The sequence below is a fragment of the Condylura cristata genome, unplaced genomic scaffold (assembly GCF_000260355.1).
Source record: "Condylura cristata isolate star-nosed mole 26May11 unplaced genomic scaffold, ConCri1.0 scaffold00015, whole genome shotgun sequence".
NCBI classification, from domain to species: domain Eukaryota; kingdom Metazoa; phylum Chordata; class Mammalia; order Eulipotyphla; family Talpidae; genus Condylura; species Condylura cristata.
The window spans coordinates 3187959-3212132 of record NW_004567116.1 but is presented as its reverse complement, the minus strand read 5'-3'; the positions used below and the strand labels follow the sequence as shown (position 1 = coordinate 3212132).

The window sequence follows — 24174 nt, the reverse complement described above, 5'->3', positions numbered from 1 at the left end:
ACCACACTAACTTCTCAACTCCAACTGCCACCCTGACATCCTCCTTCATTTTGTTCAGCCTTTGGACACATCACATAATGCCTCTCCTCATTCTCCCCAACAAGGCCTACAGTGGCACCCATTGTAGCCATCTTGCCACAGATGGGCCCCCAAGTAGGAGCTCAGTCAATACTTGGTGAGTGAGGAGATGAGCGGAGGGGCCGCAGGTGATCCTCATCTCAGAGTTCAGCTCTGTCAGCCCGTTGCACTTGCACAACTCTAGGCAGCAGAAACCCCTGCCCCACACAACCTCCACCTCAGGCGCTGTTCTCCCTGCTCTCCTGATTGACACAGGGGGTTAAGTTCTAAGCCCTTACTGGCTACTGAGAGGGAGGAGCTTACAAATATCAAGGAGGCCTACAAGGGCCTCGGCCACCAGGTAGGACCGTCTCCAACCTTCTGCTGATGGACAGTCACTCGCCTCCATGTCCCAGTGATGTACACAGCACCATAATGAACTCTGCACACTGGTGTCTTTCAGTTGATGGTTTCATGTTCTCTGGATAGATGCCCAGGAGTAGGACAGCTGGCCGTGTGGTATATCTATTTTTAATTTTTCAAGGTGAGCCCACATTGCTTTCCAAAATGACACCAGTGCCTACACCCACCAACAGTGCTCTTTCTCCACACATGTCATAATTAAGCGGCTGTTTACTCGCCAGGCCCATGCCTGCACTTAGCAGAGGCCCCATCTTTACTTAGGATGGGCCAGGGAACCCCACATAGACAGCCCAGTGGTGGAAGCTGAAGTGAAAAAATCTCAAACAGGTCCCCAGGCCTTGGTTTTAGTTTGTCCTGCAACAGAAAAGCAGAGGTGAGCCCTCACAGGAGACACCCCAGAACCTGCAAGGAGCCCAGCCCAGCCTACAGGGTCTGCTCATCACCAGCCACAAATAGAGAGAAAGAGGCTCTTCTCCTACAGGTGGGGATCCCCTCCCTTATCTGGGTCTGCTGAGTGGTGTGGCTGAGTGGGGAGCAGGGTGTCAGTTTGTGTGTGTGTGCATTTTACACAGTTTGTGTGTGTGTGTGTCAGTCTGGGACTGGTCCCAGGTCTGAACCCTTCCCTTCTGCTCTGTGTGATACTGAGAGTTACAGAGCTGCTGCTGGCAAAGCCCAACATGGCAGACACCATGCTTGGCCCTGACCCACGTTTTCCTCACGGCTCCAAGCAAGAACTAATTCCTGTGGGTCTGCTAATCCTAAGCGGCCTTTTTGACCACCATTTTGTTGCATCCCTATACGGGGTCAGAACTGCCTGGTCAGTCAGTCACAGCAGCCGAATCTTACGAGGTGCCCGTCAAATCAACCAAGAGCAGAGAGCGTGGCCACCCTGGGAAGGGTGTGCAGCACCATGGTCCCGTGCTCTTCCCGTGTCCTGACCCTTCTCCCCCCTCCTCCTCCTCTACAGAATGTCTCTGATCTATAGTTGCCTGATGATTTTGATTAAACTTTATGATAGTTACTTTTTTGTTTCCCTGATCTCTTGTTTGATGCCTCTATATTAGGTCATGATCTTACATGAGTCTAATGCCGTTATCACACAAAGCAATAATTCTGTGAGTTTCTTTAATACTCCATCCCTCTTTAAATTTCCCATTATTCCAAATTACTTTCAAGATTGTTTTCACATGTTGTTGTTAACCTCTAACATGTCTTTCAAAGGATGGTGGTTTCCACACAGCCTCTAGTTCTTCCTCAGTGACACTAATGTATGCGTAAATCAGACTCCTTTCATGTAACGTGTCTGTGCTTTCATTTCAGTCTTTGTGTCCTTACATGTCAAGGTATCTGCTCCAAACTGTGTTTTCTGGATTTAATTTGAATCCTGCATAGTGTTTCTTTTTTACTTAGTAAATTCAGTTCATGTTTATTTGTGGTGATTACCCTTATACCTGGGTAATCACCTTTTTTCTTTTTTGAAGATTTGGGGTGCAGAGGATGAGAGAATTCACCAGAGACAGAGCAGGAAGCAGAACAGGCAGATCTACTGTAACACACTACAGCAGGCAAGACAGGAGAGGTCATCTCCCTGGTCGTGGATGGAAGTCATGCTGCAGTGGCTGTAATAGCTTCATAGTGCTTTGTTTAACCTGTTGCACCACCAGGGAGGGCCCTACTTCTCTCATCTTTTTGATTATTTTTACATATCCCAACCTTTGTATGCTGTTTTTTACCTTTTTTTTTATTATTAGTTGAATAGGGACTCCTTGTTTTCTTATGTTTATTTTTCCTCATTCCTTTTTTTCTCCATAACTAGTTTGGGGGTTTACACTTCTATGTGGCCCCTTACCTTAGGCCATGGGAGCAGGAGAGGGGAGCTTGCAGAGACCAGCCCTTGAGTGACCTCTGTGCCTCTTGGAGAACTGACATGAAGAACTGAGATGTTACATCAGCAGAGCTGAGGCAAAGAGAAACGAAAGTGTCCTGAGAAAAAACTACTTCTATCAACAAGTGGGAAGTAGCCAGGCACATATTTATCTTGGACCATACATGAGCCAAGCAGGCGGGAGCTGGACAGCAGCCACCTGGACTTTCCGTCCAGGAGCACAACAGAGATGGTTTCCAAGCAACTAGGTATAAGGAAGGAAACATTCCCACCCAGATGGAGGAAAAGTCTTGCCCGCTGGAGCAAAAGCCAGCAGAAGGCCTTTTCCGAGAAATGTCGTTTTGAACAGCCACCAAGCACAGATGGCAGTAGCCGTAGAGCTCAAGAGAGCAGCCCTGACAGCCCTGCCTCCTACCGCCTCCCGCCCCACCAGGGTCCCGCAGCAGGGCCGTCCCTCACAAGCCAACAACGGCCCACCCTTCAGGTGTGCAGGACCTTTGAGCCACATGTCTGGGCCCCACCAGGCAGAGCCGATTGGCCTAATAGAGACACGTGACCCAGAGGCAGCCAATGAGCAGGCAGAGCGATGTGGCGAGCAAAGCCAATCAGATTCACTCATAGAAACTTTTTGACCTGGGAGTCCTGGATCCCTGAGCTCTAGGAGGACTGGAGGGAGCTGATGTGGGAGACAGGTTCCAAGACTTGGGTGGGGGTAGGGGGTCCTCAGACTTGGGAGGTCATGCAAACCCAAGTAGTGAAGACACAAGGGGCACTGGGGGCGGGAGACACGAGGCAGAAGACAGGATTTGCAGAGGAGGTGAGCAAGGTTTTAACAAGGTTTGTGAGAACATGTAGCCAGTGTCCTTACGGCAAGTTTCATTTGCTTTGGTTATTATTGGTACCTGACATCACAGGCTCCAGCTACTGAGTTCCTGAAGCCATCTGAGGGCAGGTGCTGGACAAGCGCTGGCATTAGTCAGTCAGGATGCCCATGCTATCTAATAAGCAGAACCGCCCATTCCTTGAAATAGCTGGGAGTTGGATTCTGTTCCCGGCAAGGTAAAGAATGCAGCAAAGGTGAGAGAAAATGCCTGCAGGGCCAAGTTACAACCTGGCGTCACCAGAAAGGAAGCCCAGCTGTCCCTCCAACAGACTTCACACCACGCAGTTCTTGCTGCATTTTATCTAATAAAACCCTCTCTGGGGGGCTTTATTCTATTCTGTGAAAATAAGCCTTATTATAAAACAGAATGAAATCCAAAAAGCAAACTTCAAACCCCCCCAGAAAAAAAAAGATTCCCTTAGTGGACAAAATTATTGTTGACAGACATTCAAGTTACTGCTGCTGTCGCTTGTTTCTTGAGAACATGACTCCGATGAGGGCCGCCGCAGCCAAGCCAATACCGGCGATGCCAACCGCTGTGACAGCGTCTCTGACCTGGAAGAGAGGAGGGCAGATGAGACTCCCCAGAAACAAGCACAAGCTGTACATACAACAGAAACATCCAGCTCAGGAAGTCTCATATGCGCCTTGGCCTCATTGACAAACTCAGTAGTCAACAAATATTGGCAGGGAAATGGGGAGCAGAGGGCTGGGAGGGGAAGAGTGAGTGGGTGGGCTTGCTGGCCTTAAGTACACATGGGCCTGAATGGGCACTTGATTCACCCTGTGGGTATTTAAAGCACCTCAACCCCCAGGCAGTGCTGTGGGAAGGCCAGAAAGAGGAAGCCAGGGTGCTTGAAAGTTTGCTTGGCCCAGGCAGAGCCCTTGAAGCAAGTGTGAAATTGAGGAGGAATCACTGTTGATATTCAATACCCTCTGACCTCCCTGGTCTTTTTCAGGACTGAACCCCAAGCACACTTCCTGCCAAGACTCCTAACGGTGTTCTTAAGTGATTCAACTATGAGTAGTAGGCCCTCCCTGGTGGCGCAGTACTAAATGTTCCCCACAGCCACTTTAGTGAGAGTTCGATTCCCCGGGCCCAGGAGGTGACCCACATGGCGCAGCAGTGATATTATATTGAAATTACAAGGAGAGCTCACTTGGATTGCTTAGACCAGGGGAAAGTGTTGCAAAATTAAGAATAAGTTTCAGGATATAACTTGAACATATGTCAAATTTCACTTTTTCCTGAAAACCCACTGAAAGGAAAAGAAAATGTTTTAGACATGATTCCATAAGGAGGTGAAGAACACAGCAGAGAAAAACTAAGGATTCAAATTATACAACAGAGTTCTTGGAGAAGATCATCTGTTGACAACAGCAGGAACCTCTGAAAGCAGAAGAGAAAGGAGATTGTTTTAGCAAGGTCCCTGGGTCCCTCCTCCATCCCAGCCATTACAGACTGAAGGAAGCAAAACAAGAGTTGGGGCCTGAAACTAGAAGCACACCTGAGGAAGTGGGTGTCATACCACAAATGTGCTAGATGCTTTTGGCCCTCCCCCCACCCCAGCTTCACCTTCCAAAAAAAGCCAGGAAATCTAGGGGCTCTAACTAGCCCAAGTTAGATACTCATACTGTTGATTCCTGATTAGCTAGCCATTCCAAGTGACCCAGAAGTGTAACTCAACATCAATAAACCATGCCCCCAACCCACTCAGGTCCCTGTCCTTGTTCAGGAGCATCCAGCCAGGTGCTGGATGACCTGGACGACCTCTAAAACAGGAGACAGAGCAAAACAAACAGAAACATCTGGAAAACAGAACACCACAGCTAGGAAAGAGAACATCTTTTAAAAACTCAGAGAATAAGAACCTTCAGCAAAGGGCCGGCCAACACCCCACAAGCTCACAGCAGCTGTGGCTGGTAGGCACAAACCTCACCTGGGCAGGACTGCTCTGTTTGCTTCTGGAATCATGAAAAGAGCCATGGCCATGCATCAGAAACCCCACCCTGAAACCTAGCCACAATTTAAGCAGAATGGAGAGCAACAAAGGAAAAGACTCCTAATCATCATTGTGTGTGCAAAGTCCAGTGCAGACAGTGTATCAAGAATGCCAGGAATAGGCCCTCCTTTGTGGGCAAAAGGTTGAAGCTCAGCACTGTGAAGCTAGCCACAGCTGCTTTACAAGTTCTCTCCCCAGCCAGGGAATGACCGACATGCACAGCAGACCTCTCCTGTCTCGCCTGCTGCCCCCCTCAGCAGTGTACTTTGTCAATCTGCCTATTCTGCTCCCCACTCTGTCTCTGGTGAGTCTTCTCACCACCCCTACACCTCTGGCTTGCACCCTAGTTCTGTATGCTTAAATAAATCTTTTTTTTTTTAATGCCATGAATAAAAAGGAGGGAGTGGAGGAAAGAGGAAATTGTTTTGTGCCCAAAACACACACTCCTACCTAACATGGCCCACCCTGCCCTGGGCACTGTCAGCGCGGGGCCTGTCCCGGCTGTCTGTGCTGTGGCCCTCTAAACCATAGGACCAGCAGAGAGATTCGGGGACTTCTCAACTGGGTCATCAGTGCATCCGGCAGAGCTGTGCGCAACATCAGTGTCAGGGAAGCAGCTTCACCAGGTGCCCAGAGCTGATGCACTGAGCAGCTGGAACACAGCATGACAAAGGTTTGGGTAGAGCTATGGAGCTATCATCCAGCCTTTAAACTTTCCTCTAAAGGTCCAGGGCCTGGCTCTGGGACAGCTGTGGCTCCATTGGGTTAATGAGCTGGGAACCACCTGTATCCAGTGTTTTCCTTGCTCAGCTCCATGGCAGGCTGGAGATCTGGTTTGCTGGTAATGGAGAGGGAACACATGCCTCCAGTTCTTTGCCGAGCCTCAGTTTAACAATTGCTGATGCAGCCAGTTAGTACAAAAGAGACTTTGTGAGGACAAGAATAGCCTCATTGATTGTGGCTAGGCCCTAACACAGGGTCCAAGGTCATCACTCAATGCAAGAGAGTGGCCCCTGTTCATGCTGACCGTGCATTTTACAAGTAGGTCATCTGACCGGAGAGTCAGGGCTACCTGTGATGCCACTGAGGATGTTCTCGTTAAAAATAAATAAATCTTGGCCCTCCCTGGTGGCGCAGCGGGTTAAAGCACTGCACTGAGAAGCTAAAGCCACTTCCACATGAGTTTGATTCCCGCCTGCCCCGGATGTGACCACATGGCGTGACAGACCTCTCCTGACCCGCCCACTGCTCCCCTCAGCAGTGTACTTCGTCAATCTGCCTGTTCTGCTCCCCACTCTGTCTCTGGTGAAGCCTCTCGCCGCCCCTGAGCCTCTGGCCTGTACCCCAGTTCTGTATGCACAAATAAATAAATCTTTTTTTAAAAAAGGCTGGTGGCTGGGCCCTCCCTGGTGGCGCAACAAGTTAAAGTGCAGCACTATGAAGCTAGCTATGCCGCTTCAGTGCTAGTTCAATCCCCAGCCAGGGAGGTGGCGCACCTGGCGTGACAGACCTCTCCTATCTTCCCTGTGCTCTCCTCAGCAGTGTATTTCAGTACATCTGCCTGTTCTGCTCTGTCTCTGTCTCTGGTGAATCCTCTCAATCCCCACGATTCTGCCCTGTACCCCAGTTCTGGATGCATAAATAAATGAATCTTAAAAAAAAAAAAAAAAGCTGATGGCTGGCTGCCACCCAGCCGCTAACCAGAAGTTACAGGGGTTCTGTTCAGAAAAATGGGCTACAGGTTATGCATCCCAGTCAGAATGTTGTGAAAGAGCTGTCAACATCAGAAATACAAAAATTCTGTCTATTTTTAAAGAGAGCAAACTGAAATTCTGTGATTGCAAATAGTTGCCCATGCGCCAAGGTCAGCTGAAACTCTGATTTAGTGAAGCTGAATTGTCTCTGGGAAAAAGAAAACTCTAATGTGCTTTCTTCCCTGCCAGCGATGTTCTAAGTGGATAAAAGAGGAAGTGAGAACAGTGTTATCCTGAAGGTAATTGAATTTAGTTGATGAGAGTTTACAATGGAAGATGGTTATAAAAGATTGGTGTAGAAATTTAGCTTTATTCACAGTCATTTTTAAATTATGCAAACTTACTCAGATTTAGGTAAAATACTTGTTGCCACTGGCCAAATCTTCAATTTTCACTTATGTTAAGATTTTGTCTGACAACATAGACTTGAGTATGACTTTCGCTCCTAGTTGCTTTTCGTAAAGGATTATTTAGTATGAAGGTTTATTTACAAATGCTTGCTCAGTGTTCCTTTTTGGCGCCTGAGTATCTTTAGGGGAAGTAGGAAATTCTTTTTTGAAATACTCTCAGGCATATGAAGCACAAACCACATTTTCATTTGACTCCATTGCTTCCTTTTCATAGTGGGAAATTATTTAAATGAGTCAACACTTTTCTTGTGTTAAAGGAAAATCCAGCCTGCTTTGAGGAGCCCGGTATACACACACCAGAACTGGGGTAGCCAGAACTGGGGTACATTCTTAAAGACAGAGAAAAACACTCTCATGGTTTAACTAAAAGGAAAGTTGCTGCCTGGTAATGCTTCACAAAGGAAAACTGCCCTGTCTTCCCAGAGCCACTAAGCCTTGCGTGAGGTGGAGCATGTGTGGGAGTTGAATCTGTTTTGGCCACAACATGCATTTACCAGTAGTTCTCCCATGGGGACAGTTTTGTCCACTGAGAAAGACATCAAGAGATGTTTATTTGGGGCCTTAAATTAAAAACCAGGTAGCACAAATTCAGGTATTAGGGCAAAATGTGTCCCACTGGGGTCTTGGGAGGAGTGGGAGGAGGGGCAGTTTGAATGAAGAAAAGATGGAGGGAAGAAGATAGAATTAGTGAGAACTGGAAAAGAAATTATATTTCTTACAATTCACTATCTTTCAGTCAATATGGCCTTGGTTACTATGAAGAGAAGAAAGAGGAAATTGTTGGCCCTCCCTGGTGGTGCAGTGGTAAAAGCACAGCACTGCAAAGCTGGCCATGGACACTTCAGTCCAAGTTCGATCCCTGTCCCAGAGGTGACCCACACAGCGCGACAGACCTCTCCTGTCTTGCCCGCTGCTCCCCTCAGCAGTGTGCTTTGTCAATCTGCCTGTCTGCTCCCCACCCTGACTCTGGTGAGTCCTCTCACCATCACTGCACCTCTGGCCTGTACCCCAGTTCTGTATGTATAAATTAAAAAAATAGGAAGTTGTTTTTACACAATTATCAGAGAAAATTGAGTCTAACTAGTAACCAGTTCTTGCCAGTCAGTAAAAAGGCATTTTTTAAGTTGAAAGTTCAGTAAGATGGCATCTCAGCCACAAGATGGAGACAGTTTAATCACCCTGAACCGGTGGCATCTTTTTGCCCTGTGTATTCTGGTTTGCTGTCTGTGAGGGGTCAGCAGAATGTTCACACAGCAACTATTGCTGTGTTGTCTTTGTTTTGCTCTTTCAGGTAGATGGAAAGGGCCAAAGGCACAGAAAGAAAATATGACAGGTCCAGCTTGTACTGTTTCATTTTTCAAGAAGAGTTGAATAGCATTAGACTAACCAGTAGAACACGTTCTTAGTTATTTCACTGTGAGGACACTGAGAGTGATCCAGGACCCCCGCCTCCCTGCCCTATCAAGCAGAACAGCCATCTGCATAGCCGATGTCAGAACAGGCTGTATTCCATGAAGAAGTCACATAAGAATCTGCCTGATGCCTATGGATAAACAAAACTTCCAACCTTCACTAGTGACCCGGGAGCCAGTCAAAGTAGACATTAGCAGTAAGTTTCTAGCCTTTGCATCTCCATGATGTTCTTCAGAAGTCAGGAAAGTGATTACTCCCCAGCCTTTACCCTTCTCTGCACACAGACGGCAAGAGAACTTAGGACACTGAAAGATTTAAACCTACCCATGAAAATCAGAAGCCATTCTCAAGAATAATTACATTTTTCTGATCAGTGACTCACTCTGTAACAAGGTAAATAGGCAGAACTTGTAATTATCAGAGCAGCTCTTACAAAGTAAAGGCTGTTTCCCAGGTTTAAATCCTCACTTAAATGATCTAATAAACTTTGTCTAACTACCATTCAGACTTTTATTTTGGTTAACATCACTATCTCAAGATTTGGGATTATAGTTAATGGCTCTAAATATTATTTGTGCCTAGTAACATATGTATTTTACTAAATTATGTCACAATTTTGTATTGACACAAAAAGCTCTACTTATAATAAACTTGTGAATTTAATCTTTGGCTTATTAATAATACCTGAAAGAATAGCTAAAAAATGATACTTCTTACACCTACTGAATCTTCCTTATGTATTTCATAGAGTAATTTACTGTTTCCCAGATTTGTAATCTTCATTTGGAATTTATTGCTGCATAGGAGAATGGACATTTCCTGGAGCAGAAATTGTGTGTGAATCACAAAGTAATTAAGTTTGCTTTACAATGTCACCACTGGTACAATCAGACTTACTTAGAATATTCTTCTCTTCTTTATATTAATATTGTTGATGCTGCTTTCAAAAAACTATTAATAAACTAGCAATAAATGTTAGTTTTTTAATTAAAAAAGATAAATAATTGGAATGCAGGAGAAAAAATAAAAGAAAATAAGCAGAACAGTTTAGGGGTCCAACATCAAAATAATAGTTCCAGAGGAAAGTAGAAATTTCCCAAACTAAAGGAATAGATTTCAGGTTGAAAGGAGTCATCAAGTACTTAGCACAACACATGAAGGTAGATCTTCACAAGGTCTACCAGTGATATTTCAGAACATGAAAATAAGGAGAAGTTTCTATAAGTTTCTGGAAAGAAAAAAAATAGCTCATACACAAAGGATAATAACCACAACAGTTCAGACTTCTCAGTTCAGACTTCTCAATAACAGTAGTGTAAGTAGCCAACAATGGAGCAATGCCGTCAAAATTCTGAAAAGTTATTTTCAACTTAGAATTCTATACCCAGCCAAACTATAAATCAAAACTGTCATTTATGTACTTTCCCAAACAATATCCTAAACCCTCCCCCAAAAGAAAAATTTATGTCAACGGTGCAAAAAGGGAGAGGAAGAAGTGAGAGAAGATGGCAAGGAAGGAAGGAAATTAGTGACCCAGGAGAAAAGATTTAAAAAAGACAGGGGGTGAGCCCTCCCTCCTTGGTGGCACAACAGGTTAGGATGCAGCACTGCAAGCTAGCAGTGCAAGTTTGATCCCAGGCCCCCACCATAGCGTGGCAGACCTCTCCTGACCCACCCACTGCTCCCCTCAGCAGTGTACTTTATCAATCTGCCTGTTCTGCTCCCCACTCTGCTCTGGTGAAGTCTCTCACCACCCCTGCATCTCTGGCTGTAGCCTAGTTCTGTATGAATAAATAAATAAATCTTTGAGAAAAAAAAAAAAGACAGGAGGCATGACCCAAATCAAACCAAACAAATGAATTAAACTGCAGACCCTGGGGCCTCTAGGACTGACCCTTGAATTTCAGCAGATGACATAGTGTCTTTTATAAGCATGATAAGTACATCCAATTCCAACTCTGCTACTTATCAGCATGACTGCAGACATTTGCAGAGAAATATTCCAGGGTTTAGAGATTCAATTACATATTGAGTTGATGACATGAAGAGTAATCAACAGGCTACCAAAGCACAGCAAGCCTCAGTTTCCCCTTCTATAAAGTGAGTGATACAACCTACCTCCAGGGCTGTGGTGAGGGTCCAGCCTGGTGGCCAGGGAGGGCTCAGAAACAGGGTGCCATCCTGCTGTGACTCTCATCTGTGGCCTTACTGTGCTGGTCTGCTCTACCATCTTGCCAACCTTTCCACCCTCAATCCCACCCTTGTTCCCACCACATGTCCTCAGGGATTCTGTCTTCTTTGCTACTGGTCCTGTTCATGCCTTTATCTCCACCCCAATGTGCACAGATGCTTAGCCACTATTAGCCAAAGGAGTTGAAACTATGAAGGTCATGATGGTCATCTGTTGGATTATTTTGCAAGAGCAGGGAAGGCTTGAAACACTGGGCAAAAATGCCCCTACCCATCTTAAATTATGGGGAGGGGGAAACAATCTGATAAGCTGTGTTTCAGAGTGCAGGCCCAAAGGGTGTTCACTGTCCTTCAGCCCTGGAAGATAGAACTAAGACAGCCCCTCATGGCTAGAGAGACAGTCAGGATCCAGAGGTGTTCCCTTTTGTTGCACTTCTAAACCTGAATTTGAGGGGTACCATGATTCAACAGAAAGCTACCAATCAATTCTACTTACTTGCATTTCTCTTTGCTGCTCAACCCTATACCTACTTGGAAAAGCCCCTCCTCAGGCGAAACTGACTTGAATCTGCCTCTAAGCTCTGCCAGATGACCTTGCTTAAAATTGGTTCTTTTCCCCAAAGCTGGCTTCTGTGCCATTGAGCAGAGGGCCCAGGTCAGGATGGGGTGTGTCCTGGGAAAGGGGAAGCCAAGAGGACGTACCTGGTCGCTGCGGGCCACGCCATAGCGCAGCTCATTCACAAAGTGCTCGCAGTTCTCACTGGTCAGCTTGTACAGCACCTCCTGCCCCACCCACTCTTCCGCCCGCTGGATAATTTTGCTGGGTGGCAGAGGTGGATACTTGTCATCGTGTTTGTTGTTGACCTGGTACTTGTCCCTCCCAGCCACATCATACAGCAGCTCCTTCTTCACTATGGCCTTGTCGGTCAGGGCTGACATGATGCTTGCTGCACCTGCTCCAGCAAATTCACCTGTAGGCTCACAAATGAAAAACAAGGATTGGTCCCAGGCAGCCAGTGTGACTCAGAGCAGGCCCCGACCAGGATTCACACTTGGCACCATCTATAAGGGGATGAGTAGATGTGGAAGGGCCAGGTGCTAAGACTTGGGCACATGGCTGTGTGGTTTTGGAGAAAGCCCTGTGGTCTCTGGGCTCTGGCTTCCTTATCTGAAATGAGGAGTAGTGAAGTTCCATGATTCCACAGTGGCTACTCTGCTTTGATATAAACAGATCTGATTACTGCGGGAAAGGTGCATGCTCTGTGTAAGTGAACCAAAACCCCCAAGCTGCTTCCAGAAATATGGTGCCAGGGATTTCCCAGCGGGCAGACCAGCACAGCTCTAGCCAAGGCTGGGGATTGGGAGAAGCAGCAAAACGCTGGAAGTGAAATAGCCTTGAAGAAAGGGAGTCTAGGGTCAATACTCAGACCAGGAGGAGGAGGGAAAGCAGATGCTAACACGAGACCATGCATCCCCCTACACATCCCTCCCAGCTGCCAGCCTGTCTGCAGGGGAGGGCATGCACTGAAAGGTTTACCTAGGACCTGGGATCATCATGAGAGGGCTCACTCTCACTCTGGCCCCGCCAGGATGGGACCCCCTCAGTTCCTCTTAGCAAGGGAGGCTCCTTGCGCAAGGAGCAAGACCAATCTTGCACTGAGACACCATGTGAAACAACAATCCAGGGCAGGGGACACTGCTCTGCTCAGCTCTCCCTGTGCCCTGAGTACAAATCCTGAGATTTTAGAAAATCACAGGAATTCCGATTTGCTACTGAGAGGACACTTGGGGGCCAAGGATCAGCCAAGGAAACCATTCTCATGTCTGGGATTTGTGAGCAGGCCAGCATGGGTACATGTGTTTAAGAAAAGGAATGAACAGCAGTCCTCCAAGGTAAGTCTCCTTAGTCTCAGTTAACAGATGGGAAACCACGGCTGGAGAGCAGAACCAGATTCCCAGGCAAGCCTGCTACCCAAACACCTGTGCTCACACAGGAATTTATATATAAACCTTTTATATAAAACCATGGGATATAAAACACAGAGCAGAGCCACCCCCGTAGAAGGCCACCTCAGCGCCTCTTCAGAACCCTTACCCCGACGCCAAACTGCCTTCTTACTGTTCTTCAGTAAGAACCACCAGTCAGGGACCAAGGAGAATGTTGGGGTCACCCATACCCATGGCTCCCCCTCGCCCTCTCCTCCCAACTCCAGCACAGTGGGGGCCCTGGGCCTTACTTGGGGGGGCCAAGTGGATCACATATCCATCACCGACATAGATGGCCCAGTGCCTGTACAGAGGGCGGAAAATCTCAATCAGGTCTCCAGGCTTGGGCTCTGGCTGCAAAACCAAGAACAGGGCTGTTAGCGGCACCGGGAAACCTTGGGAGCAGAGGCAGGGCCGGGTTAGGAAGGAGCAGTCAGCCTCCCCAGCTCCCAGTCCCTCCTTAAATCTCATTCATGGCTTTCATACATCTGCCCATTCCGCTCCCCACTCTGTCTCTGGTGAATTCTCATCCCCCGCACCTCTGGCCTGTAGCCCAGTTCTATATGCATAAATATATAAATAAATCTTTTTTAAAAAAAGTTAAGGACTCGAGATCCCATGGTAAAGCTAGCCCTATGGGGCCCGCCTGGCCTACCCCGAGCTCTGCTTAAGCTGGTACCTGCAACCTAAGAATGGGCTGCCCACGCTTTCACAGTGGGCAGATGGCAAAAGAAGGAAGCTATGTTGTCACCCGGGCTATGGAATTAGTCCTCGGTGTCCCTCAGTGTCACCGGGCACCTCTGCCTGTTCTTTCCCACCTGGCTTGGCTGCACTCTCCCTAGGGTTGAGCTGTTTGGCTGCTGCAGAGACCCTGGCTGCAGCCATCAGAGAGTCACTTCCTGGCCCTTTGCAGAAAAATGCTAGCTCCTGTTACACAGGGCTCAGCAGGCACCCTCCTTCAGCAGCCCCCAGCCCCAGGACCCATGATATCTCATCTCTGGATTCCAGGAGCAAGGCGAGCAGATTTCCCAGCCTGAGCAGGGCTAAGGCCGCCCACACACACATACCATAAAGGCAAAGCAAGCCCCCCACACACACACCAGGCGCTTTCAGAACAAAAAGTCTTTCTCCTCCTGCAAAGTCCAGTCACAATCAGCTGAGTAACCATCATTTTCCCTAACAAGCAAACTGAAGAGCATTTCCAGGCCTCTACATCCTATGGGAAAACAGCCCGAAAAGCTATTAATAAAAAACAAAATAAATTAGGGGGCCCTCCCTGGTGGCACAATGGATTAAAGCGCAGCACTGAAAACTGGCTGCAGCTACTTGGGTACAAGTTCGATCCCCAGCACCAGATGTGACCCACATGACACAGCAGACCTCTATTTTCTTGCCCGCTGCTCCCCTCAGCAGTGTACTTCGTCCATCTGCCTGTTCTGCTCCCCACCCTGTCTCTATGAATCCTCTCACTGCCGCTGCACCTCTGGCCTGTACCCCAGTTCTGTATGCATAAATGAATGAATCTTTTTCTTAATTTTAATAAAAATAAAATTTAATAAAAATAAATTATCCTACATTTATGGTCCTCAGGGGAAGCAGGTGGATCTGCTGAGCTTACATGGAAATAATCGACAAGTTGAACAGGATACCTATTCCATTTTGGTTTAAAATATCCTTTTTATACAGTTATTTATTATGTAAGCAAAATGTACTATAAACCATGTATAATAAGGAAAAGATGCAAACTGTTGTATATTAGAGATAGTAGGCTGGGAGTCAGGGACTTTTATATTTTATGTTATATTATGTTCTTATCAAAAAAATTTTACCAATATTAGTTACTTCTACAATAAAAAAAAATTAAGATTTTTTAGATGGGGAAAATCTTGCAGTTTACAGGACCCGGGTTGCTGCAGGCATGCCGAAGCCCACACAGCTTCAGCAAACCCCACCACCACCACCTCAGGAAAATGAAGGAGTCAGTGAGGTCCCTCAGGGGACCCTTCACCTTGGGGATTCCCACCTCTGCCTGGGAGGGTCAGGGAAGTCACGCCTCTACTCATTCACTCAACAGATTACCCAGAGAGAAGCCCAAGCTGGGCACCCAGGTTCTGTCCATAAACAAAGTCAGGACTGTCTCCTTCAGGGAGCTTTTGTTCGTGAGCAGGGACAGACCAAAGAAAAAGAATATTTGTTAATATTTTAGTAAATAAGGAAATTACCTAGAATATTAAAAGAGACATCAAACCAAAACAGAAAGGAAGACAGAACAGAGGGCGGAGGAGGCAGGACTCGAGGCTGGGGCATGAGAAGGGCAGAGCAAGAGTGACCATCAGAGGTCTGCGGCGCAGCTGAGGGAGTCACGCTCAGAACCCGGCAGAGGCCACGGCCACACAAAGGCCCGAGCAGCTTCCTGGAGGAGGCCATGGTGGCTGGAGAGGAGGGACAGGCGTGGAGACAGTAGACTAGTGGGGCGTGAGAGGCAGAGGATGGCTCAGGAGGGCAGAGGGCCTGAGAAGCAGTGGATTCAACAGATCTGCTGATGGAGTGAGGGCGGCTGTGAAGGAGAACTGGAGTCAAAGATATCCCAGGTTACTGGCCAGAGCCAGTAGGGGGCTAGAGCAAGGGAGTGCTGATGCTTAGGGGTGCTGGCTTGTAATGTCCATCCGGGAGTGAGTGGGAAGCAAAGGATCTGAAGGTCCAGAGAGGATCAGGAGTTCCCTTTAGGAGAACAGCATTATTTGGAAGAAAAAGCCTACCTGAAATGGGCAGAAGACAGGGGAGGGGAATGCAAGTGGAGAGGACTCCAGGAAAGGCAGTGCTTGAAAATTTTGCTACAGACTTGAAGAATGAGGGGAACACATATGAGATAGAAACAGAATTCAACCCCAGATCCCATAATCAGTCCTCAGATTCCTGGAATTGGCAGACCTCTCCTGACCCGCCCGCTGCTCCATCAGCAGTGTACTTCCTCAGTCGGCCTGTTCTGCTCCCCGCAGGTGGAGACAGGTAAGCTGGGATGCGGGACCAAGGGAGCAATGCACAGGGTTGGACGCGTGGGGTTCAGCCAGAAGCAGGACTCTGGAGCATCCTGGCAGCGGAGGCTGCTGTCTGAACAGCAGAGCGTGGCTGAGGAGAGCTGAGAGGTTCAGCTGAAGTGGGCAGTCACACCTCATTTTGTAGGGGGGATTGCAGCTAAGGGTCATGAGGTCACTTACCCAGAGTTAACCTCAAAGTGGCAAAGTAGAAAGCTGACCCCAGACTCCTACACAAGAAAGGAGACAGCCCAGCCCTCCGCAGAATTCACACCTCCACCAACCCCGCATGAAAATCCACACTACCCGTGAAACTCTCAGCCAGTATCAGTGCCTCAGCTGTGGGCCCCGGATGGGACTGGAAGGTGAGCGCACTTTTAGAACTTCAGTGCTAGGGTTGAAACAAACAAAAAGGGCTTTTCCTTTGATTCAAGGCCACTAACTTTAACTCAAAGCCAAGCCACCCACACTCACCTGCTTTAGCTCCAGTACCGAGGGATTTGCCAACTTTTTTTTTTAATATTTATTTATTTATGCATACAGAACTGGGGTACAAGCCAGAGGTGCAGGGGCGATGAGAGGCTTCACCAGATACAGAGCAGGGAGCAGAACAGGCTGACTGACAAAGCACACTGCTGAGGGAAGCAGCTGGCTGGTCAGGAGAGGTCTGCCACACCATGTGGGTCACCTCCGGGTTGGAGATCAAACTCATACTGAAGTGGCTTTAAAACTTCTTAGTGCTACAATTGGAAAAACATGGAAGCAGCCCAAATGCCCAAAAGTAGATGACTGGATAAAAAAGATGTGGTACATATATACAATGGAATATTACTCAGCAACCAAAAAAGAGAAACACATGTCTTTTGCAGCAACTTGGATGGAGCTGGAAAAGATCATGCTTAGTGAGATAAGCCAGAAAGAGAAAGAAAAATACTGGATGGTTTCACTCATAGCAGGAGTATAATGGACCAGGCGAGAAAATAACAAAAGTAATGAACAACCATATACCAGAGACATTTTGCGGGGGTGGAGTGGGGAATGGGATCAAAAACGGGGTGGGGGGGGAGGGAAATGCACAGGATTATGGTGATGGCACACGGGTGACTTGGTGATGGGAAACCCATGGGGATTACAATTGAGATAGGGGAAAAATGTACAAAATGATGTAAAAATAAACTTTTGTAAAATAAAAAAAAAAACTAAGTAAAATTTTGTAATGGCTAACATGGGCCAACTGAATACTTACTAAACTTATTTGACCCATTAAATTAGTCTCCCTAAGCCAGACAGTGTTAGAGTCTGGCTCTATTCCTGCACCTGGGTCTTGGAAGGCGTGTTCAGTAAAAATAAATTCCCTGAACCTAAAAAACTTCTGAGTGCTGTGCTTTAACCTGCTGCACCACCAGGGAAGACCAAGTCTTATTTTTTAATGAATTATTTCTGGCATTAAGAAAATACAGGGGCCCTCCCTAGTGATGCAATGAGTTAAAGCACAGCATTATAAAGCAATTCACAGCCACTGCAGCGTGAGTTCAATCCCCAGTCAGGGAGGTGACCCAAATGGTGTGGCAGACCTCTCCTGACCTGCCCACTTCTCTCCTCAGCAGTGTATTTTAGTCCATCTGCCTGTTCTGCTCCCCACTCTGTCTCTGGTGAATCCTCTCACCACTGCACCTCTGGCCTGTACCCCAGTTCTTGTATGCATAAATAAATAAATCTTGGGCCCTCCCTGGTGGCGCAACAGGTTAAAGTGCAGTGCCATGAAGCTTGCCCACAGTCACTTCACTGCGACTTTGATCCCCAACGAGGGCAGGAACCCACATGGCTACATGGCATGGCAGACCACTCCTGACCCACCCATTACTCCCCTCCACAGTGTACTTTGTTGATCTGCTCCCAGCTCTACCTCAGGTGAAACCTCTCACTGCTCTTGCACTTCTGGCCTGTACCCCAGTTCTGTGTGCATAAATAAATAAATCTTTAAAAAGCCTCTTCCTGGTGGTACATCCAGTTAAAGCACAGCATTAAGAAGCTAAAGCCACTGCAGCATGAGTTCGATTCCTGGCCAGGGAGGTGACCCACATGGCGCAGCAGACCTCTCCTGACCTGCCCGCTGCTCCCCTCAGCAGTCAGCCTGTTCTGCTCTCCACTCTGTCTCTGGTACTCTCACTGCACCTGCACCTCTGGCCTGTACCCCAGTTCTGTATGCATAAATAAGTAAACCTTTTTTTTAAATCTTTAAAAAAAAAAAAAAGAGAGATGCAGAAAGTAAGCTGACAAGCACAACTGTGTTCACTTCAAGAAGAACTGAGTTTTCATTAACGGCCCACGGATTACAGCATAGGAGCTGTGGGGCCGACAGCTGGGCCTAGACCCAGGCTCTGTCACTTACTAAACAGACAGGCTTAGACAGGAGACCCAACTTCTCCCTGCCTCAGTTTCCTCAGCTGTGCAATGAAGTTCATCAAAGCACCTGGTTGTACTCCTCAGGACAACCCCTGTCAAACACATAGACGCAGCCTGGTGCATAGGAAGTGGGCTGGGAATGGCAGGTTTTGTGGCCATGCTGTGGGTGTTTGATTAGTTTGTATTAGGAGAGGTGGCAGACAACTCTGGGACACTGTGGAGGTCACAACACCTGGCTCCAGGCAAATTCTTCTCTGTGTTCCCAAAACCATGTGCTGGTGAGCATGTGGAAATCCCTACTCATTCCATCGGTGTTCTAGGGAACATTTCCTGTGACATGAAGAAAGACTGAAGTCCAGGGCAAAAGTTGTAAGGGATTTTCCAACAAAGAATTGAGAGTTTCAATGCCAAGTTTTTAGGAAGAAAAGAAAGCCATGAGGAGCTGGGTGCCAGTCCATCTATGTGAGGCTACAAGATTTGTGTGAATAAATGAGATCGTGGGGGGAAACGTTGAGGAAGTTGAGACCCCATGAAGGGTGGGCCTCCAGCCTCCCAGCCTCAGGCCCAGAGAGAAGGTGGGAAAGGGCAAATGCCACCTTTCCCTCGCCAGCTGCTGGAGAAGGACAATGGCTGCTCCAGTAGGCACCAGGCCCAGCCTCAGCAACCTGGAGGCCATGGGTTCCCAGGAGGGGGCACAACTCAGCCGCCTTCTGGGCTCCTGGCCTCTGGGCCCCAGAGTAATTTGACATGGCAGACCCCCAATGCACCCCCTCACACACACATATACACCCTGGGAGCCAGCACCACCCTGCACTGCTCAGGGTTTTAACATTACCAGAAACTCTTACTGCCCCCTTCTCACAGCCCAGGAAGTGGACAGGAAGTAACAGGCCCAGGTTCTCAGAGGTCAGAAGCAGTAGAGGGCGCCTCAGTCTGAGGGCTGACTATTGCCCACAGCAAGCCCTCCGCGAGAGTCACTGCAGGCCAGGCCTCCACACTCAAGTCACTCAGACTCCCACTCATCCCTCAAAATGCAGCCACCTCCTCCCCCCGGCCTCCCAGGCTGTGCAGCTACCGCCTCTCTGCCCACGCCCTGCTTATCTGTGACTGTGACTGTGGCTGCAGAGCTGGCCTGGAAGGAGTGGCCACCAGCTAGACTGAGCACCCAGGACTGGGTCCAGTTCACCTGCCACTGGCTCCCACCCCCATCAGAGTGAGTGGCCTCGGAGAAACACTGTTTGCTCCCCAAGTCTCTCCAGAGACCAGGAAACTGGAGGAGTCCCACAGAGCAGAAGAACCTAGATCTCCCCAGGACTGCCCACTGCTGCTTCACAGGAGTCCCTTTCATTTTCTGTCTTCATTTTCCCAGAAGCTCTCAACAACCCCATATTAAGGACAGAGTGGAGAAGGAAGGAAAGCCTTCTGGCCCACCCATCCTAGCAAATGTGGAACGCAGCCGGAGACAGGAAAAAGTCACTGTGACCAAGGCCTCCCTGCCAGACTAAAGACTGCAGGAAATGCGGGTCCTAGGGGAGACACACAGCCTGGCCCCTAGGAAGGGTGCCTGAAGCTGCTGTACCAACTTACAGTTGGTATTCCCTGAGGCCCAGGCAGGGACACCCAGAGTGGGGACATAGCACTATAATCCCTGGGTGCAGACATAAAGGGGTGAGTGGTCTATGGAGAATTTTAGAACAATGATAAGACACACCAGAAGTCAGTCTGCTGTTTATTATCACCAGGAACCCACAATGGTAAAGAATGTCAGTGACAAAATGCTGCTGCCCCGGCCAGAGCTCATTGATCTAAATCCAACCTGCTACAGTTGCTGTTGAGATGAGATATGTAGACCTCCAATTAGCTCCTTTTTATTTCTTCCTCTTTTCAAAGTTCTGTCTTCTACATGGGAGTTCAATCAGAACATCTAGTTCTACAGCAGCCTCCCCTAGATTGGGCTTGGGGTGTCTCATCTCCCACACTCAGCTCCCAGTGACCCCCACCAGATGGAGCTCACTTTGAGGCAAGGTCTGTGTGGATAAGCCAGATCACCTACAGCTTCCTTAAGATAAGAGTCTGCTCTCCTGTCACTAGAAGCAACTCAATGTGAGTTTCAAAGTCTGGGTCATATTCTCCAAGAGCTCAACTCTCTAAAGCAATGGAGTAAATAAGTGTCCATGTTCACTAGTCGTTCAGCCATCTTTTCTGATTTTTACAGAAGTGAAAAAAACTTGATAGAAGTTTTGTCAAATGAAAGGAAAACTGATGATGAGTTTTCTGGTGAAGAGGTTTTAGTTAAAAACTAAACTGTGGCAACATTTAAAAACTAGAATTTTTTTTAAAGGGACATAGACAGTATTATAATTTCTGAAATTTATTATGAGAAGGAGCTATTAACCTTTGATGAACCCTACTATTTAAGGCTTTTCCTTAAACAGATGTGCTGTGTCAAATGAGAGAAGTGAAGTTAATATAGTTTAAAAGATTGTATTAATTGTTATTAACCTATTTTGATAGGTTGATCTATTTTTATTAGGCTAATAAAAACTAATTAAATGTCTTCCATCAACTGTGAGCAAAGATAGACTGACAGATCTAGCTCTGCTGAATACTGAAAATGAAAGTACAAAAACCCATCTTGACAAAGTCATGGACAACTGTTCAGAAGTTTCTAAAACTGAAACTGTAATATTATTATTATCCATTACTGCAGCCAACCTATCAGTAATAAGATTTTTTCCATTTTAAAATACACTCATGCCATTACAATCAATTCATTACTTTTTTTCTACTTTCACCTATTTCTTTTTTCATTTTTACTTGTGTTACATAGGATTTCATAAACACAACTCAATAAAAGAAAATTTTCACTGTTTCTTCTCCAGATGGTGATTATTACAGACAATAATGTTGCTAAAGGAAAAGATACTTTGAAATATCCACTCCAGGCAGCAAATGCACCAGGTACACACTGGTAGCAGGCACTGAGGGGTTTTAAGTGGTATTAGCAGTGAATTAGGGCAGGGCACTTAATAAGTGCACAATGCACTGTCGCCAGAACTTCATAAATGTGAAGCTCCAGAATCTTCTTGACCAGTCCCACTCTGGATAAGAACCCCATCCCCAGGTCAGAAACGCTACAGCAGGTGGAGAGGAAGCATTTGCTGAATTCCTTTATGATTCTGAATCACATCACGATTAGAAAGGAATTTGCTAGCTGGTCATGAGGTGAATTGGCTAAGAGCAGAAAGGGTCATTGCGAGGTCCGGCCCTGGCAGGCAGGTCCAACCCCAGGCACTCAGTCCCCCAGTAGGTCCAGGTGGCCCACTTTGACTCAGGACAACAACAAGGGCTTCCCGGAGAGGAGTCGCCCTTGCTGTCTCCTGCAGCCGGAGATCCATCCGGCCCACGGCCCACGGAGGCACTTCACCTAGGGGCCCGCGGGTGAACCCCATCTGACACCTGATGCTTAGCCTCCGCGGCGGCGCGGCCCCGCCCCCTCTACGATCCTCTCTCGGAAACCGCGACTCTGGCTCCTGGAACAGGAGCCCCCATCATTGCTGAACCCCTATACCCATCGCGCCCGACCCCGCACTCACAATGAGGGCGCGCATCTTCCTTCCGGATGTGGACCCTCAACTTCACGCTGGATTTCGCTTGATCTGCTGCCCGAATACCTGAGACAGGGAAGCAGGGGGAACCGGGATTCATTAACAGGAAACCGTGTCCCCAAGACTCCAGGAGGCCCAGAGGGGTTCGTGTCTCCGACAGCTGGGGAACAGCCACCCCACTCCCGAGTTTCTCCTCCCTACTCCTGCACGAGGCGACCCACCGACCCCTTGAAGGGGCGGGGGCGTTCAGCCTATCCCCGCGAGCAGGCGATGCAGCTGCAGGGAGCGCGACAGGTGTCGGCTGCCCGGGAGCACCTCGGGGCCAGACTCGGCAGCTGCATGGAGTCGCACAGCGACTTGTTTACTCCTGCGCCCAAATTCTCCTCCTCCCGTTCAGCCCGCGGAGTCCGGGAGAGGAACCCAAACATCTCACCCTTCCTAAAGTCCCGGGAAGAACCGACCACCCACCTCGCGGATTTGGGAGTCAGTGCTGCCGCCACGTCACGGGGAGCGAGTTTAATGGCTGCAGATCGCGGCAGGGGTGAGGTCACGAGGTAGCCCCTCCCCGTGTGGCGGGGTAATGAGATCCGCGCAGCTCCCTGCCCGGGACAGCCTCCCTGGCCTCTGGGACAGCCTGGCCAGAAGCCTGCTGTTCCTGGGCCGCCAGCACCTCGGAACTTGACCCCCCACCACCCCTCCAGGCTTGTTCTGAGGCCAGTCCAGTATTCAAGGCCTTGTTTATGCTTGACCTCTGATGCACTTCACACTGTAGGTAGGATCAATTTACTTACATAGTTTTAAACTACATTAAAATGGAAGTTCATTCAGAGCCTCCCTGGTGCCGCAGCGGGTTAAAGCACTGCACTAAGAAGCTAAAGACACTTCCGCATGAGTTCGATCCCCGCCTGCCCCGGAGGTGACCACATGGCGCGGCAGACCTCTCCTGACCAGCCCGCTGCTCCCCTCAGCAGTGTGCTTTGTCAGTCCGCCTGTTCTGCTCCCCACTCTGTCTCTGGTGAATCCTCTCACTGCCCCTGCACCTCTGGCCTGTACCCCAGCTCTGTAGCATAAATAAATAAATCTTAAAAAAAAAAAATGGAAGGTCATTCAAAAGCAAATGTCTTATCTGGGGAAAGTACTTTTTAGCTACCAGACGCTAAGCAGCAGATGCCCCCCAAACTCACACAGTGGCCAGGAAGGAAGGTGACCCATCCTGACTCCCACCCCCAGAACCAGCTCCTGTTCATCTCTGTGCCTCCGGCCCACCCACCACCCTCCACCCCCAGCAATCCAGAGCTTCCAGATGGGGAACAGGAGTCAACTCGTGGCCCCTGGCACTTGCAGGTTCTGTGTCCTCTCTGAGTCCCTGCCTGTCCTTCCATAAAAGAGCCTGATGATGACACTGTAAACATATTACATAATATATAAACGTACTTCCCCAAAGGGACACCAAGCAATGAGACGATGTTAATCAAGTGCTGAGCCCCACCTGTGGCACGTGGTAAACACTCAGGTCACCTTGGCTGTTGGTTGCTGTTAACATACCTGTGAGGTCTAGGGCACCTATGAGATTGCTCAACATCACCTGCTATTCACCAGTTTACCCACAAGGGGAGTCATAGGCAAAATGAAGAACAAAGCTGCTGTGCATTAGGAGGTACCGTACAAAAGGCTATGCATTTTGAGCAGGAGACAGCCCTGAGGCCATCCAAAGCCAGACTGACCCTGTCTCTCCTTGCTCTCTGCTGCCAGAATTGCCTGCATGGCAGGGAAGGAGACAAGAGCACTCTGGAGGGGAGTTGTGGGGAGGCTTGCCAGGACAGGAGGTTTTTGCTTTTCAGACAAAAGCCCCAGCCAGAGGCCCACCCCATGTTGGGGTGCCATCAGTCCCTAGGAGATGATCTCAGCCCACTCCCATGTCAACTCTTGAGGTTCCAGCCCAGCTAGGGTCCACCCCCCACCAACCCCATACCCACCCCCCAACCCACACTCCACACTACCTTGGGTCTTCTGGGAGGCTGCACCTTCCTCCCAGAGGGGTGGGGCTGAGGAGGGAGACTTAAAAGGTTTGGCTGTCTTTGTAGGACCAGAACCCGTCCTCACGGAGGATCCAGTTTGTCT

The 24174-nt window shown here is 48.3% G+C and overlaps 1 protein-coding gene across 2 annotated transcripts; it reads right to left on the bottom strand.

Annotated features, from left to right (window-relative positions):
* Window positions 1-3517: 3517 nt before the first annotated feature.
* On the bottom strand, window positions 3518-22596 carry LOC101634923 (HRAS-like suppressor 3). 2 transcript variants are annotated; one of them, XM_004682692.2, is made up of 5 exons: window positions 22487-22596; window positions 22042-22119; window positions 13256-13358; window positions 11721-11989; window positions 3518-3803 (listed from the first exon to the last, which is right to left on the bottom strand). In XM_004682692.2, the coding sequence occupies exons 2-5, from the start codon at window positions 22054-22056 to the stop codon at window positions 3702-3704; spliced, it is 489 nt and encodes a 162-aa protein (XP_004682749.1). In that variant the 5' UTR covers window positions 22057-22119; window positions 22487-22596; the 3' UTR covers window positions 3518-3701. The 2 variants fall into 2 exon arrangements, with proteins under 2 accessions (XP_004682749.1, XP_012581045.1); XM_012725591.1 differs by having other exon boundaries at window positions 22522-22591.
* Between the last annotated feature and the right edge of the window lie 1578 nt (window positions 22597-24174).